The sequence below is a fragment of the Lingula anatina genome, chromosome 2 (genome assembly GCF_051362555.1).
Source record: "Lingula anatina isolate TDL-2025a chromosome 2, LinAna3.0, whole genome shotgun sequence".
Lineage (NCBI taxonomy): Eukaryota > Metazoa > Brachiopoda > Lingulata > Lingulida > Lingulidae > Lingula > Lingula anatina.
The window spans coordinates 2,499,007-2,514,539 of NC_141768.1; the positions used below are offsets into that span (position 1 = coordinate 2,499,007).

Sequence of the window (15,533 nt, forward strand, 5' to 3'; positions counted from 1 at the left end):
TTCAGAGCACCTCCTATTTCAAGAATTTTGACCAAAATGACATTTTCTTTATTTTAATTAATTTTTTCTGTTCGAAATTTAAGGCACATTATGGTAACTCCAAAATTATAACATTTAGTCCCTTATATCTCCAAAACTGGCAGAGATAGGTCCATAGTTACTATTGAACTTAAATAGGAAGTCATATACTGGCAATATAAATGTGACCTTAAAATTGACCTTTGACCTACTTTTCACCATGAACTGAACTTTGCAAATTTTGCTTTCCTTTTATCTCCAAAACTGGCAGAGATAGGTCCATAGTTACTATTGAACTTGAATAGGAAGTCATATACTGGCAATATAAATGTGACCTTAAAATTGACCTTTGACCTACTTTTCACCATGAACTGAACTTTGCAAATTTTGCTTCCCTTTTGTCTCCAAAACTGGCAGAGATAGGTCCATAGTTACTATTGAACTTGAATAGGAAGTCATATACTGGCAATCTAAATGTGACCTTAAAATTGACCTTTGACCTACTTTTCACCATGAACTGAACATTGCAAATTTTGCTTCCCTTTTATCTCCAAAACTGGCAGAGATAGGTCCGTAGTTTCTATTGGACTTGAATAGGAAGTCATATACTGGCAATCTTACTGTGACCTTGAAATTGACCTTTGACCTACTTTTCACCATGAACTGAACTTTGCAAATTTTGGTTTCCTTTTATCTCCAAAACTGGCTGAGATAGGTCCGTAGTTACTATTGGACTTGAATAGGAAGTCATATACTGGCAATCTATATGTGACCTTCAAATTGACCTTTGACCTACTTATAATCATGAACTGAACTCTGCTAATTTCTTTCTCTTTTAACTCCAAACCTGGCAGAGATAGGTCCATAGTTATTATTGAAGTTGAATAGGAAGTCATATACTGGCAATTTACTGCGACCTTGAAATTGACCTTTGACCTACCTTACGATGAACTTAACTTTGATTGTACCATTTTAAGTTATATATATTTTTTGCGTATTTTGAAAATTCTTGTTGATTGCATTTTTATAGCTTGTCAAGCATAAGACTGGTGGCTGTGTCCCTTATTTTGTGTATGTGGGGGTCTATACGAATGCGCTTGCTCCAGCTGGTGGTACAATATTCGGAGGCGGTATCGCCTCTCTGATCCTCTAGTATTTAAACAAATTTTTTACATGTATTTCTTTTTTCCTTTTGCTCCTGTAGAATGAGCCAGCTGTAGAATTGAAGGCATATGACGCGGCAGTGATGGTTCCTCTAGACACCTCTCCTGTCACCCTGTGTCTGGAGGGACAGAATGTGGGGCGTGGCTTAAACTGGTAAGTATGGTTATATCACCCTGTGTCCTTAGGGCAAGATTGTGTGTAACATTAATATGTTTATATAGATGAGCTAAGCTATTTCTTAGAATGGTAATATATATCAACACTGAGTAACCTTCCATTAACCAATTTAATGAACTTTTGTCTAAATTAAATTCCATTCCATTTCCCAGGGCTGAGGAATACGAAGGTTTGTGGAGAGAGTATGACATCTTGACTCTTGGTTTGGCCATGTGGCATATTCTGGAGTTTGATCATTACCAGCTGCCAGAAGAGTGTCTGGGACAGTTCCACAACCAGGACACCTACGTGGTGCGATGGCAGTTCTTAGTGGGACAGAAAGGTAAGGGGTGATATCAGAAAAAGGTTGTCATCTGTTTTGTTAGGCACTAAGAATAAGGCCATTATTTTTCTTTAATCTACACAGTACACTACCACATGTTGATTAAAAAAAAATGGCTGCTTCATCTTCATCTTTTATACTCTGTGTATAGGTACAAAGGGACATGTCTTTTGTTTGAAATTCTTGAATATATCTGTAGTTAAAGTTATAAGCTTTGAAACAATATAGCTTCATATGTCTAGATGCAACAACATGCATTATGATAATCCAGGTTCTGTTCAAAATTATGCCTCTGTTTGCCTGTTGAATTCACTACATCGGGTTTCTTTTGGCTCAAGCTTGGAACATTGCCTTTTCCTATTTTATCAATATCATTTGCATAACAAAGTATCCTTTCCCCTGCAGGCATGAAGAACCTGAAGGGAGGTGTATCTAACAGACAATCCATGACAGGCCGAGAGAGGTGTGCGTATTTCTTCTGGCAGGGCAAGGGTTCGACAATCAGTGAAAAAGGGGCCTCGGCTCTGATGACAGTGGAGTTGGATGAAGAAAGGGGACCACAGGCAAGGATTTGAATAGCTTATTTGTGATGCAATTAATTTTTGGTTATTTTCAATGAAAGATTTCAGTACTTTTGATCACAATCACTGTAGTTTAAAAGATATATTTGTAAGTAAATATGATGGGATGTAAATATGATATGATGTCTATTAACATATATATATAGCATATACTTGAAATAGGCAGACATTTTACAAATATTTCATTTAAGGAAAGAATTGACATCTGTTTTAATTCATTAAAAATTCAGTGGTGGTATATTAATTCTGTTTGGTACATTGTTTGTTCAGGTACGGGTGACAGAAGGCAAGGAGCCTCCAGCCTTCCTGAACTTGTTTGAAGGCAGGATGATAACATACATCGGCAAGCGCGAGGACGAGTCCACCAACACTCAGGGATCATGGCGGCTTTACGCCATAAGAGGAGAGCTGGAAACTGAGACAAATTTGGTTGAGGTTCCAGCAAAAGTAGAATGTTTGCGTAGTCGATCTTCCCTCCTCTTGCTAAACATAAAGACTGGGTATTTGTATGTGTGGCATGGGTGTAAGTGCACAGCCAATACCAGGAAGAATGCCTTAGCAGCTGCTCAGAGACTTAAGAATAAGTAAGTGTGGTGGTTTGTTTTTATGGTGTATAAGTGGAGAATGGATAATTGTTTTAATCCCAAGAGTCATTACTTTAATGTTATTATCCTCAAAAAATCCTGAAAATAAAGGGATTCAGAATGTGTTGAAACTGTTTTTTGTTGTTGTTTTTTTTATCATTGCAATATTGTATCAATTTTCTTACACATTTAAAAAAATGCCTTGTCACTTGAGTGTTGATAATTCATTACTTATATAACCTCTGCTGTGGTTTATAATATGGATTAAGTTGTTTATCAAGGTTTTATGTCATGTTGTATTTTGTGTATATCAGACATTTTCCTTTGATTTGGATCAGAAATCAAGTTTGTTCTCGACAGTTTTCTGCCTTCATTGGCCCCCAGACCCCTCAGTTGTTACTGGCCACTGAGCCATTTCTTCCTACTTCCTGTTAATTCTAAGTTTGTCTCACTGTTCCAGGTGCCCAGTGGAGGTGGGTCTCCATGAGAAGGCCTCCATCGTGATCACAGAGGTAGAGGAGGGCAGTGAGAAGTCCAGCTTCTGGGCAGGCTTGGACTGCAAGGACAGGGACAAATATGACACCTTGCTCAAATGTAAGCAAATGTTATCAAATATAGATAAACCAGTTAATAAGAGATTAAGTTTATTTTTTGCTGATAGAAAAACTGTTTGGTTTTACTGAAAAAGATTGAATATCTTAGTTTATTTCACCTTATTGACTCAGATTTTAGCTTTTTATGTACAGACACAGATGTGTCTGTACATATTGCCATCACCTGCGTCTGTCGTCGCCGATCATGTCGCCGTCGCCGTCGCCGTGCACTTTTAGCGTTAACACCATAAGTGGAAGACAGTTTTACTTTTTGGCTTTATATTTACAGAGCTGACTATTATTCATAAAACGCAGGTCAAGTTCGAAAATCAGCATGATCGGGCCATTATTGTAGAATTTATGCTGTTTTTTTTCACTTTTCAGCATATTTTTACATTCTACTCTATTTTTCTTTTTAACTTCATGCAGAACAGGGCCCCATTTGAAGATACAATTGAGCCAAGTAACTAAATGATTTAATGAAAAGATTTGACAAATTTGTGAAAAAAAAAACAAATTAGATAGGCAATGATCTCTAATTTATTATGCCTATGTGAAGCCACATGGCACCCTTACCTGAAGGTATTTATTGTAAATTATCAATACATCATCCAGTTTGTCATTCCATTTTTTTTCTGTTTTGCACATTCTTAATATAATGAGTTCAATCTCTTTCTTTTCAAGCTCCAGCCAAGTTTGACTACACCCCCCGTCTGTTCAACATGACCAGTGTAGCAGGAACATTTGAGGTGTCAGAAGTGCTCAATCCGTGCAGACATCCAGATTATGTGTCAGCATTCCCTTTTATACAGACAGATCTCTACAAACACTCTCAGCCAGGTTGGTGTGCATCTCAATGTCTGCTTGGTATACAGGGGTGGATCCAGAGATATTTTCTGACAGTCTTCCATATTGACTTTGTTTTATCCTTCTTCCATTTTTGACTGTCTTCAGACAAACAATCAGACGCCTGTCAATGTAAACTTGAAAAATTCTGACCGTCTTCAGGAAGACCCAGAAGTCAGCCTCCATCCACCCCTGGTATACATTGTAACTGTTGAGTCGGTGCACAAGTTATAAAATGATAGTGATATCAGCTAGTGATTGAGAGAGGAAATTTTAATAAAAATTTTAAAATAATAACCTTTTGTGTGTACCAGAGGGGTCAATACAGTATTATTATTATCATCATCATCATCATCATCACTGTTGTTGTTGCTGTTTATAATATTGTTTTAATATAGGTGTATTTTATACTGTACAGAGGACCAATTTTACTTTTGCTTCAGTTTTATCATAAACACCATGTATTTTCATCCAATGTGTTTTTCCCATTCCAGCATTGTGCCTTATAGACAACAAGACAGAGGTATTTCTGTGGCAGGGCTGGTGGCCCGAGGGGACAGAGGAGGACGAGAACGTCAAGACAGGGTCGGCTCACGCCAGGTTTGATGTAGACAAGAGACTGGCCATGGAAACAACACTGAAGTACTGCAAAGGTAAACACATACACACACACACACACACATTAAGTACTTCAAAGGTAAAAATATTCAGCATGTGTGCAACTTGAACCAGAAAGTCCTACACATTTCAATTCCCAACATGATAAAAAAGCAATCAACCTACATGATAAAAGAGCAAAAAGGGGGGTTTGGACTGTTCTAGAGTAATTTTTATTAAGAAATTTGTTATAAATCACTTCATACATGCAATTATTCTTTCTTTAGAATGCAATCCCTCTTCCCCTGCCAAAGCCTACTTGGTGTATGCAGGACTGGAACCAAAGCATTTTGTCAATCTCTTTCCCTACTGGGAGTACAGGGAAGATGTCACCAGCCTGAATTTAAAGGTAGGTGGAGACCCTAACAAGATGAGCTTTACTGTCAGTGAAGTGAATATAAGAGGATATGGGAGTATATTATTTAAGGAGGTTAATTATTATTATGTAAAGATGTGTGTACTACTGTTAGTATGCATGTCATTCATTATTGTAAGTTATTATATCATATTGTTTATTTTTCATTACTTCTTACAAGATCATATTTAGTTTTTCTCTGTCTGTTTCTCTTGAAATACTACCCATGTGACACATTCCGTTGTTGACTTTCAGGAGGGCTTCGTGGATGGTCAGATGGACAATATGGAGGAGTCAATGACGGAACTGTGTCGAAGCCGCTACACCATGGTGGAACTGCAAGAGCGCCCTCTGCCATCAGGAGTAGATCCTCTGAAACTAGAATCTTATTTGTCTGATGAAGAATTTGAGGTACTTATAAGTTAAAAATTTATTCATGTTTGATCTGTTAGCCATTTGTACCCATTTTTAGACATGATTAGTTTTCCATTTGTAAATCTCTAATATTATGTCAAAATGACTTATTAATTTAATATAGATCTTTAGATTATTGAACAGAAGGTTGTTTCTTCTTCTTCTTACTGATTTATCTTGTGATGCTGGTCAATATTATTTTTGGTAATTTTCATTTTATTTTAATTCACAGGAAATTCTCCATATGACAAAAGAAGAATTCTACAGTTTACCAAAGTGGAAACAATCAGATCTCAAAAAGCCAGCCGGATTGTTTTAACTGCTGAAATATTTGTGGATAGAGTGCAATACAAATTTTCAAGACAAGAACAATGATATGAAATATTTAACAAATTTTCCTTGTTAAGCTGTAAGCAAGATAATGTGAAAATAAAGTTTTGCTCAAGACAGATACTTAAAAAAAAATGTATAATTTAAAAATTTTCAAAGGTTCTTAAAACTCTGTTAGTGATGGAAAGGAAGCCTTGAAAGAAGGTAGAACAGAAACAATTTCTTCCAACATAACATTAGGTGCTCAAATCCTGTCTTCATTTTTTCTCATACAAAGCCTAAAATATTGAACTTTTCTTGTAAAGTCTTAATTGACCTCTTCTTGATGACCTTTGTTTATATCAGTTGTTTTCTTGTTCATTTGTACAGTTAATATATTGTATCATTATTTTTTTTTTCCATGACAGTGGTATACTGTATAGTCTCAACTGTGATGGTGGAATGGTGTTGTTGCCATGGTTACCAGTGTTAGTGATATATTTCATAGCAACAAGAAATGTACACGTGGAACTATTAAAGTTTCTGTATATATGTCAGAATGTAAAATATCATGTTGAACGCTGTATATTAATCATTCATATTCTCACCTTTTTTGTCCTCACGTCTCTAAAAAGTTGCTTTTTCTTCTCTGTGTTCCCTGCTCTTATGTATAGCCATTAGTCAAGACAGTTAACGTTAAATACTTGTAATTATATATATATATTTATATATATAAGAATTTAAACTTATAAGGTATTATTTTGTACATAAAATCATCCATACAACATATTATACTTTGATAGAGGCTAGCTGGTATTTTCCTAACTAATTTCCTATGAAGGACATGATAACAGTCACTTTTGCTCTTTAAATTGAAAAGCTCTGGTGCAATGGTTTCTCTGTGTCATTCCTCTCTGATACAGAAAATAAATTGTTATACTTTCATGTATAATTTAATCAAAGGGAATTGCTTTGAAGTAACACTCATTAAGCTCCTGTTGTTTAAGAAAAATTGAGCTCATTAGGAGTCTGTTACTTAGGTTGTAAACCAATTGTATGTTTCTATATGCAAAAAACTCTTTGCTAAATAAAATATGCTATGCAGAAGTTCACTTTATTCTCTTATTCCTTGTGAAATATTTATTTTGAACTAGGGTAGATATGCCCACTGCCAAAGAATCAAGACTGGATTCTCCCTTGTATTTTGGAGAACTTGGGGGGGGGGGGGGGTTATTCGCCTCTACTATCAGCTTGGTGAGCTTCCGTGCCGTGACACCAACTTGATTAAAGTTGGCTAAGTAAAGGCATAGCTGAGACATTGAATACTTTGACTGGATTAACGTCTATCTTGCTATATGTTTTTCAAGTTCATTCTAATATTTTATGAAATTTATAAGATACGGAAGCCCCCCTTAATCATCTTTGCCACTGCACCATTATGACAACAAGGAAGGACTTTGATTATTGCTTTGTTGCTACACGTGAGAAACATTATCAAAAATGAGCTGTATCTACAATAGTATGCTGGTGGAGGCTTTACCTTCGACATTGTATGGTCCAATGATAAGACAAAACTGACCCCCCCCCCCCCCCCAAAAAAAAAAAAAAAAAAAAAACAGCTGTTCTATCTCTTCCCTTCCTATATACTTGGTATGTACAGGCATAATTTGAAAATACCATTTTTTATTTCAAATATTTTATTACAATATTTGTTAATTTATTTTTGACATTTTTTTCATTGTTCTGAGCTTCCTCACTTTTGATTGTGACGTCATTTCCTCTAGTCCGGAAAACCACGCAACGACTCGTTGTGACGTCATTGCTATCATAGAAACCGCACTGTCGAAATGTAGATATGCGCGTATTCAAAATGTTGCAAAAAATAATGCAGAAAATATGCCTTCCTGGCTAAGAAGAGCCTGGAGAAGAGTCAGTTGTTGTTCTTCGGGTTCGACCCGAGTTATAGAGTTCAGGAGACCAGACTCCGTAACCGAGAACAATGAAAAACTGACACAGTAAGTATTGCTTTCCGTTGCTCTTACTAGAGACTCCGTATCTCCATATATTACGTTGCTTCATCACTCTCAATGCCTGAAAGTAATGAAAGGGTGCGTATTATATAAATATAACAAAGTTTATCTAACATCAATTCAATTATTATTTAGGCCCATTAAGTTGAAAGAAAATTAAGGTCAGGACAAAATCTTCGATATTTCACATTTGCCTGCTTTTCTCATAGTTCCGAAAAACATGCACTAGAGAACTTGCATACAATGGATGTGTTAGATTTCTCGAATTTATCTAAGTAAAAAAGTTACAAATGCGGATCATAAATTTAGAAAAGGTGTAAATGGTGTAAATTAGCTTGCTTATAGCAACTTGGTGTTATTTCATTCAAACAAGAGGTCCTTCTGTACAAATTAAGCCGATATGATTTTAACCAAGATATCAACCACGTATGTACACATTTGCGAATTTTTCCTATACCTTTCTTTTTGCTCTTTCCTTTTTATATATAATTAGTGTTTGAAAAAAGTTTTTATTTTTTCAAGAAAGAAAGTGACATGAAAAAACACGGCCGTGAGGGGCTAAACCTAACTTGCATGCCAGGCTAATTCTTTTTGCTCTGTCATATATATATATATATATATATATATATATATATATATATATATATATATATATATATATATATATATATATGTTTTTATCGAAGATCAAATGATCTTAACGTTGTCAAATACATCTTTTAAAAAGAGCACAGAAATACAAAGAAAAGTATCAGTTATTTCCTATGTACAACTGGTATGAACATTTCGAGGCTTAATGATATTGTCTACTTTCGCCCAAAACTCCTTATTTACTGCCTTACGTACATTCTTTTGGGAAATAGATAAATCTTCAGTATTCAGTGACTAAATTAGTTAACATTAACACATATGGCATCTTACGGGCAACGTCATAATTTCGATTTTGGGGTAAAAAATTGAAAAATCAGTTTCTCAAATTTCTTTATAATCTGAGCACCCAGGATCACCGTTTCAACGCCGATTTAATGACACCATTTAGTACTCTACAACCCTGCCAGCGATTTTTCTTAGAAGTTTTCGTTCAGATTTTAATCGTTGATAAAGCAAAATAATGTCTTTGTTTAATGAAAATCTGTAATTTGGCCCTCATAACACCATAACAAAAACATTTAAACCAAAATGACGGCAAGGAATTGTAGCCTATACATTCCCGGTAAACTCTGACAATTTTCATGATAAAATTTTGTTCAGGGATGAAGTTACGCCCCATACCGATTACTATCATATCTCAAAATAGAAAGGTGTTAAATTGATGATTTAAACTTTGAGCTGCCTATGCTTATACATGTACATTGCAACGAATAATATAAATGCCGACATTTTACATTTTCGAGGGTTTTTTACTGTTTTAAATCAGCACAGAAATAGATACATTATTGAATAATTAGATGCAGAAAAAACTTCATTTTCACTATCTGGATAATAATAAAGAGTTAGTTACAATATCCTCAATAAGAATTGCTACTTTTTTTTATTTTTGATTTTTTTGAAAGTTGTTTTATTTACTTTTATAGAAAACCTGTAGTTGATCCTTTGCCAGAGGTCGTCCCAGGTCTAGTACCATCCCCAGAACCTAGGACCCAGCAAAGTGAGAAACCAGAAGGTGAGGCTATCCCTCCACCGCCTCCCTCTAGAACACCTGAAACACCGGGAAATGCGTTCCCTACACAAACCATGGACACCACCAGCGAGACTGTAGCGAGCGCAAATCTGCCCAGGGAGACCGAGGAAGAAGTTTCCTGTGGATCAAGTGGCAGTCCCGATGAAGTAGTCACCGTGTCTGTGTCCTTCACTGAAACCCATGCAGATGACGCTGGAAATCACATTGGACTAGAGGACACTTTTATGGCTGACGGGATGAGCGAGATAACCACAGCTTTTCACGGTACCTCAGATATGTCACTGCCCACATTCATTGGACAGGAAGACATGAAGCAAATGGTGGAGGTACAGGTGCAAGCCGTTCACCAGACCACCTCAGGAGCCTGCACTGAGAGCAAATACAGCAGCTCACTTCAAGACGCTCCTGAGAAACCACAGCCAACAACCGTGATCTTTGTGTCACCTTACACCCCTGAGGAAGATGACACATTGCCGACTCCTGTATCTAATGAAACACCAGGCCCCGTCAAAGTAGACGTGTCTGGTTCTCGATCTAAAGTCTCGCTTTCATGTGCCACTCACAGTGGACCTGGGTGCATGAGACAAAACAGCGGCGCCAGCGACGCCATCATCCGTGAGGACCCGGCAGCCTACAGCTCTCCGAGCGACGTCTCTGTCCTGTCATACATCAGCGATACACCTAAGGCCCGTGCTTACATCAGCTCAAGTGCAACCTCCATCTTGGAGGTATGGGGCGAGGAGAAAGAGGTACCATCTCCCAATTCAGCTGAACCTGGATCCAACATGGATAAACACGGAGTAATTTTTGACGAAATCATTCCCTTCCGCTGCCCATCTGACGACTCTCTTGTACCAAATACCGACAACACACCTGCAGTAGGACAGGGAATTCACACAATTGGGAGCACTATCTTTGAAGACAAAGTCATTCTTGACAAGGTTGTTCCCTTCCGCTGCCCATCTGACGACTCTCTTGAACCAAATTCCGACAACGCACCTGCAGCAGGGCAAGGAATTGACTCAAGTGGGAACAATCTCTTTGAAGGAATCAGAAACGAGCATCAGAATGAGAAAGAGGTCGCACTCCGAACACCGATTGCATCAAAGTCGCCCGATTCAGCTAAACATAGACCCAGCATGTATAAATATGACGAAGTCATTCTTGACAAGGTTGTACCCTTCCGCTGCCCATCTGACGACTCTCTTGGACCAAATACCGACAACGCACCTGCAGCAGGGCAGGGAATTGACTCAATTGGGAGCACTATCTTTAAAGACGACGTCATTCTTGACAAGGTTGTTCCCTTCCGCTGCCCATCTGACGACTCTCTTGGACCAAATACCGACAAAGCACCTGCAGCAGGGCAGGGAATTGACTCAATTGGGAACAATCTCTTTGAAGGAATCCGAAGCAAGCATCAGAATAAGAAAGAGGTCGCTCTCAGAACACCGATTGTATCAAAGTCGCCTGATTCAGCTAAACCTGGACCCAGGGTATATAAATATGACAAAGACACTGTTGACAAAATTGTTCCCTTCCGCTGCCCATCTTACGACTCTTTTGGACCAAATACCGGCAATGCACCTGTAGCAGGGCAGGAAATTGACTCAATTTGGAATACTATCTTTGAAGGAAACAGAAGTGAGCATCAGAATAAGAAAGAGGTCGCACTCGGAACACCGATTGTATCAAAGTCGTCTAGTTCACCTAAACCTAGATCCAACATGGATAAATATGGCGAAGTCAATATTGATAATATCGTTCGCTTCATACATCCATTTAATGATTCTCCTGGACCAAATACCGACAAGGCCGCTAAAGCAGCACAGGGAATTGATATGAAAGTCATTGTTGACAAAATCATTCCCTTCCACTGCCCGTCTGACGACTCTCTTGGACCAAATACCAATAGCCCACCTAAAGCAGGACAGGAAATTGGATTATTTGGGGACACTCTCTTTGAAGGAATCAGAAGCGAGCATCAGAATAAGAAAGAGGTTGTGCTCGGAAAACCGATTGCAACAACGTCGCCTGATTTAGCTGAACTTAGATCCAACATGGATAAAAATGACGAAGTCAATATTGGCAAGGATGTTCCCTTCAAATACCTGTATCGATTTAATGATTCTCCTGGACCAAATGCCGACAACGCACGTAAGGCAGAACAGGAAATTGACTCAAGTGGGAACACTATCTTTGAAAACGAAGTCACATTTGACAAAATTGTTCCCTTCCGCTGCCCATCTGACGACTCCCTTGGACCAAATACTGACAACGCACCTAAGTCAGGACAGGGAATTGACCCAAGTGGGAACACTGTCTTTGATATCGAAGTCACTGTTGACAAAATTGTTCCCTTCCGCTGCCCACCTGACGATTCTCTTGGACCAAATACCAACAACACACCTAAAGCAGGGCAGGAAATTGACTCAAGAGGGAAGACTGTCATTGAAGAAATCAAAAACGAGCATCACGGAACACCAATTGCATCAATTGCATCAAAGTCGCCTGCTCCAGTTGAGGCTGAGGTAGAGGAATCCAACAGCGACAAAACTGATATCAGCATCAAAGAGGTCCTTGTTGCCTTCCACTGTCCATCTGAAGACTCTCCTGTGTCAGATATCAACAAGGCACCAAAACTAAGACCCGATATCAGCAGCAGTGATACCTCTATTGTAGAGGTAATCGGGGAAGTGGACACACACGTACATCAGGCCAATGAAACAAGAGTCGTGTCCATAATAATACCTAACATGCAACAGTCGCCTGATTCACTTGAAGCTGAACAAGGATCCGACAGTGACAAAAGTGAATTAAGTATCCCCGAGGATCTTGATTCCTTCAGCTGTTCATCTGATTCTCGTGGGTCGAATACCAATAAAGCCCAGACATCAATACCCGACATAAGCCCAAGTGATACCTCTATTCCAGAGGAAATCGGGGAAATACAGGTGGACCAGAACAAAGCACCAAATATAAGACCCGATATTAGCACAAGTGCCACCTCTATCCCAGAGGATATAGGGGAAGTACATGAACATCGGTACGTGGATACGGGCGGTGGATCCAGGGTAAAACCCGCCGCATCCATGTTTCCAGATTCAGTTGAAGCCAAGGGTGGAAATTCTAGCGACAGAAGTGATTCAACCATCCCTGAAGACCTTGCTGTGTTCAGCTGCTTGTCTGAGATTTCTGTTTTATCCAGCAGCAAAAAGACCTCAGTAACAAGACCAGACATCAGCACTAGTGAAACCTCCATCTCAGAGGAAATTTGTGGATCCTGTGAAAACGTCCAACATTATACGAAGACTGGTGTCGAGTCGCCTTTAACACCAGATGAATCGCACTTGCTTAATACTGTGAAAGCGGTGCCAGTGTCAGACAGCGACCTAAGCATTATTGAAGACATCGCTCCATACAGTTGTTTTTCTGAGACGTTCCTCTCGACTGGAATCAGACCAGTTACTGAAACATCGATTTTAGAGGAAATACACTCCAGCGTCTCATCGGAATCTAACCAGATTGAAACTGTTCACCAAGAAGAGAACAGCTTCCAAAATGGCCGTGATAGAGCCACCAGCGTCATATCCCAACCTGAGGAAGAAATCGCCGTCGGAAACACAGCTTCCAGGGAAAACAGCAGCCCAAAATCTGTTTGTGGAACAGACTCTGATTCAAGTGTTTCTGAAATAGCTTTATCGCCGCCTTGTTCACAATCAATACTTAACCGTGGGGTTGTCCAATATGAACATTTCAGGTAAGAGTCTTATTTCTTATACATAACTATGATAAAGTGTTTGTAGATGCAGAACGGCGTGAAAATAAACATTTGATATTTTAATTCAACTTTTTATAGTATATTTTGCTTCATCATGGTTTTATCTTTTAAAATTGGTGGTTAAATAATATTATATTTATTACTTTAAAGTTCAATGTGCAATACTAAAAGAGAGAATCAGTTGGGTTAAAAATGTTCGTTTTATATATCCAGATCGGGGGCCACCGCCCAGACTCCACCCACATTGGGCAACGCTCATTATAGTCAAGATTCAGGCATTGGGAGCAACCCTGCCTCGGCCCGCCGCACTGGCAAAGCCTCAAGTGGCTTCGTTATACCTCGTGCGTACAAAACTACGCAGCGTCTTCAGCAACGCCTTACAGCCAGTAACAACCACGTGACAGTCAAACCTCGAGCTGTCACACCAGCCCCCAATGGTGTAGAAAATAGGACATCTAGACGGACAAATGAGGGAAAGGGCAATGAAACAAGGAAAGTGCCCAAAGGTTCTCGGCCTACCGCCGCACATCATCGTCGACGCCGTAAGAAACCAGCAACACCTGTACAGAATACAGCTAAGCGTGCTCGAGAAGCCTGGGGAGAAGAGGGCTATTTATCTGATTTCGAGGACTGAAATTTCAATTTTACTACGTTTTTCTTTTTTTTTTTTTTGGGGGGGGGGGAGGGGGGTAAAGGTAGGGGGGGGTTGTACATATTTTTAATATTTTCATTGAGTTTTTTTAAATTAAAAACTTCACATTAAGATGCAATTAAATGGTCAAATGATAAAAATGTATAATATGAGAAAAAAGTCATCGTAGAAAAAATTAACGGGAAAAAATCAAACATATCTTAAGAACAGATTATCCATCACTGCGCGATTTTGATTTTCACTGATATACTGAATGTTTTAACCAATTAAATTTTAGCATGATCATGTCTTTCTTGCCTTAGGTAGTGCAATTTAAGTGCACTTAATACGGAAGACATCAAGTCTACAAAAGATACAGATTAGTAACATGCCCTTAAAAACAGAAGTGGTACTATTAATTGGCACTGATAGAGCTAGGTGTCGGAAGGAGTGAACTACATCCTGAATTAATTTGGGTAGGAGCGGTTCAGCCAGTCTCCCATCCCTTAAATTTCTTAACGTTGGCACTTCGAAAGAAGATATGAAACGATCGTCTTCTGCTAGATTATTTAGAAAAGCATTCATATTAATGGTGTCACCACGCAGTTTTAGCTCTCTTAGTCAAACAAATATATATATTGACTATATGTAACTCCTTGAAATTTTTGTCTTATTTTTTTACCTGTATTAGTTAGTGTAGACTCAACCTCATACATCAACAGATGAGGCATGTCGGTAAATGTTCACTTCACTTGTAGCGGTTTACCTTAATGTTCCTTTCCCTAATCCTCATCTTTGGATAAAAGCTTTGAAATAAAAAAAAAATCTTCTATGCTTGACACACGACATGAACTGTCGTTTGGGGTATTGAAGTAATGTGAGGACCACCGATTTATATCGATTTCTTTTAGCCAACTTTATCGACATATTGTACTGTTCAAACGTTTCGATCATATTATTATTTTTGAGTAATAAAAAAGATAAAGCACTGTCGATCAACAGACAGGTCATGTGACACGTTCATTTCAGTATATTCCGCCTGTGTAGTAAATGTTTTAAAATTGACCTGGAAGAAGAGCTTTATTTATTCTGGTTATTGTTGCACAGTGACGATGCATGGTAAGTAAAAGGGAAAGAGAAAGTACATGTATGATAGCACAAAATCGTATTTATCCTATTTTGACTTTAATATATGCGTTGAACAACTTGAAAACACATGATGACTGTACAACAATATTTATTTTATCTTTCATTTCACACTTCTGAAGTATTACAGTTATTACGTTCAATTGTTTAAGATATCAATTTTATCAAATATTGTTTTTATCTCTATATATAATAAAATAGTACCACCAATAACACTGCAATGAATTACATTCACCAGTAAAGA

The 15,533-nt window shown here is 38.2% G+C and overlaps 2 protein-coding genes across 19 annotated transcripts in view; both read left to right on the forward strand.

Annotated features, from left to right (window-relative positions):
- LOC106156262 (uncharacterized) overlaps nucleotides 1–7,127 on the forward strand; it is a 127,772-nt gene extending 120,645 nt beyond the window's left edge. For all 18 annotated transcript variants that reach the window (XM_087004704.1, XM_087004701.1, XM_087004697.1 and 15 more), the window contains 10 exons: nucleotides 1,223–1,335; nucleotides 1,512–1,681; nucleotides 2,087–2,244; nucleotides 2,533–2,846; nucleotides 3,307–3,440; nucleotides 4,124–4,279; nucleotides 4,780–4,938; nucleotides 5,170–5,291; nucleotides 5,553–5,708; nucleotides 5,944–7,127. In XM_087004704.1, coding sequence (XP_086860830.1) covers nucleotides 1,223–1,335; nucleotides 1,512–1,681; nucleotides 2,087–2,244; nucleotides 2,533–2,846; nucleotides 3,307–3,440; nucleotides 4,124–4,279; nucleotides 4,780–4,938; nucleotides 5,170–5,291; nucleotides 5,553–5,708; nucleotides 5,944–6,030 — 1,569 coding nt within the window. In that variant the 3' untranslated portion in view covers nucleotides 6,031–7,127. The remainder of the gene's footprint in view (nucleotides 1–1,222; nucleotides 1,336–1,511; nucleotides 1,682–2,086; nucleotides 2,245–2,532; nucleotides 2,847–3,306; nucleotides 3,441–4,123; nucleotides 4,280–4,779; nucleotides 4,939–5,169; nucleotides 5,292–5,552; nucleotides 5,709–5,943) is intronic.
- A 630-nt stretch (nucleotides 7,128–7,757) lies between these two features.
- Nucleotides 7,758–14,158, forward strand: LOC106156257 (uncharacterized). The gene is made up of 3 exons (XM_013531441.2): nucleotides 7,758–8,035; nucleotides 9,625–13,491; nucleotides 13,726–14,158. The coding sequence occupies exons 1-3, from the start codon at nucleotides 7,917–7,919 to the stop codon at nucleotides 14,144–14,146; spliced, it is 4,407 nt and encodes a 1,468-aa protein (XP_013386895.2). The 5' UTR covers nucleotides 7,758–7,916; the 3' UTR covers nucleotides 14,147–14,158.
- The last annotated feature ends 1,375 nt before the right edge of the window (nucleotides 14,159–15,533 follow it).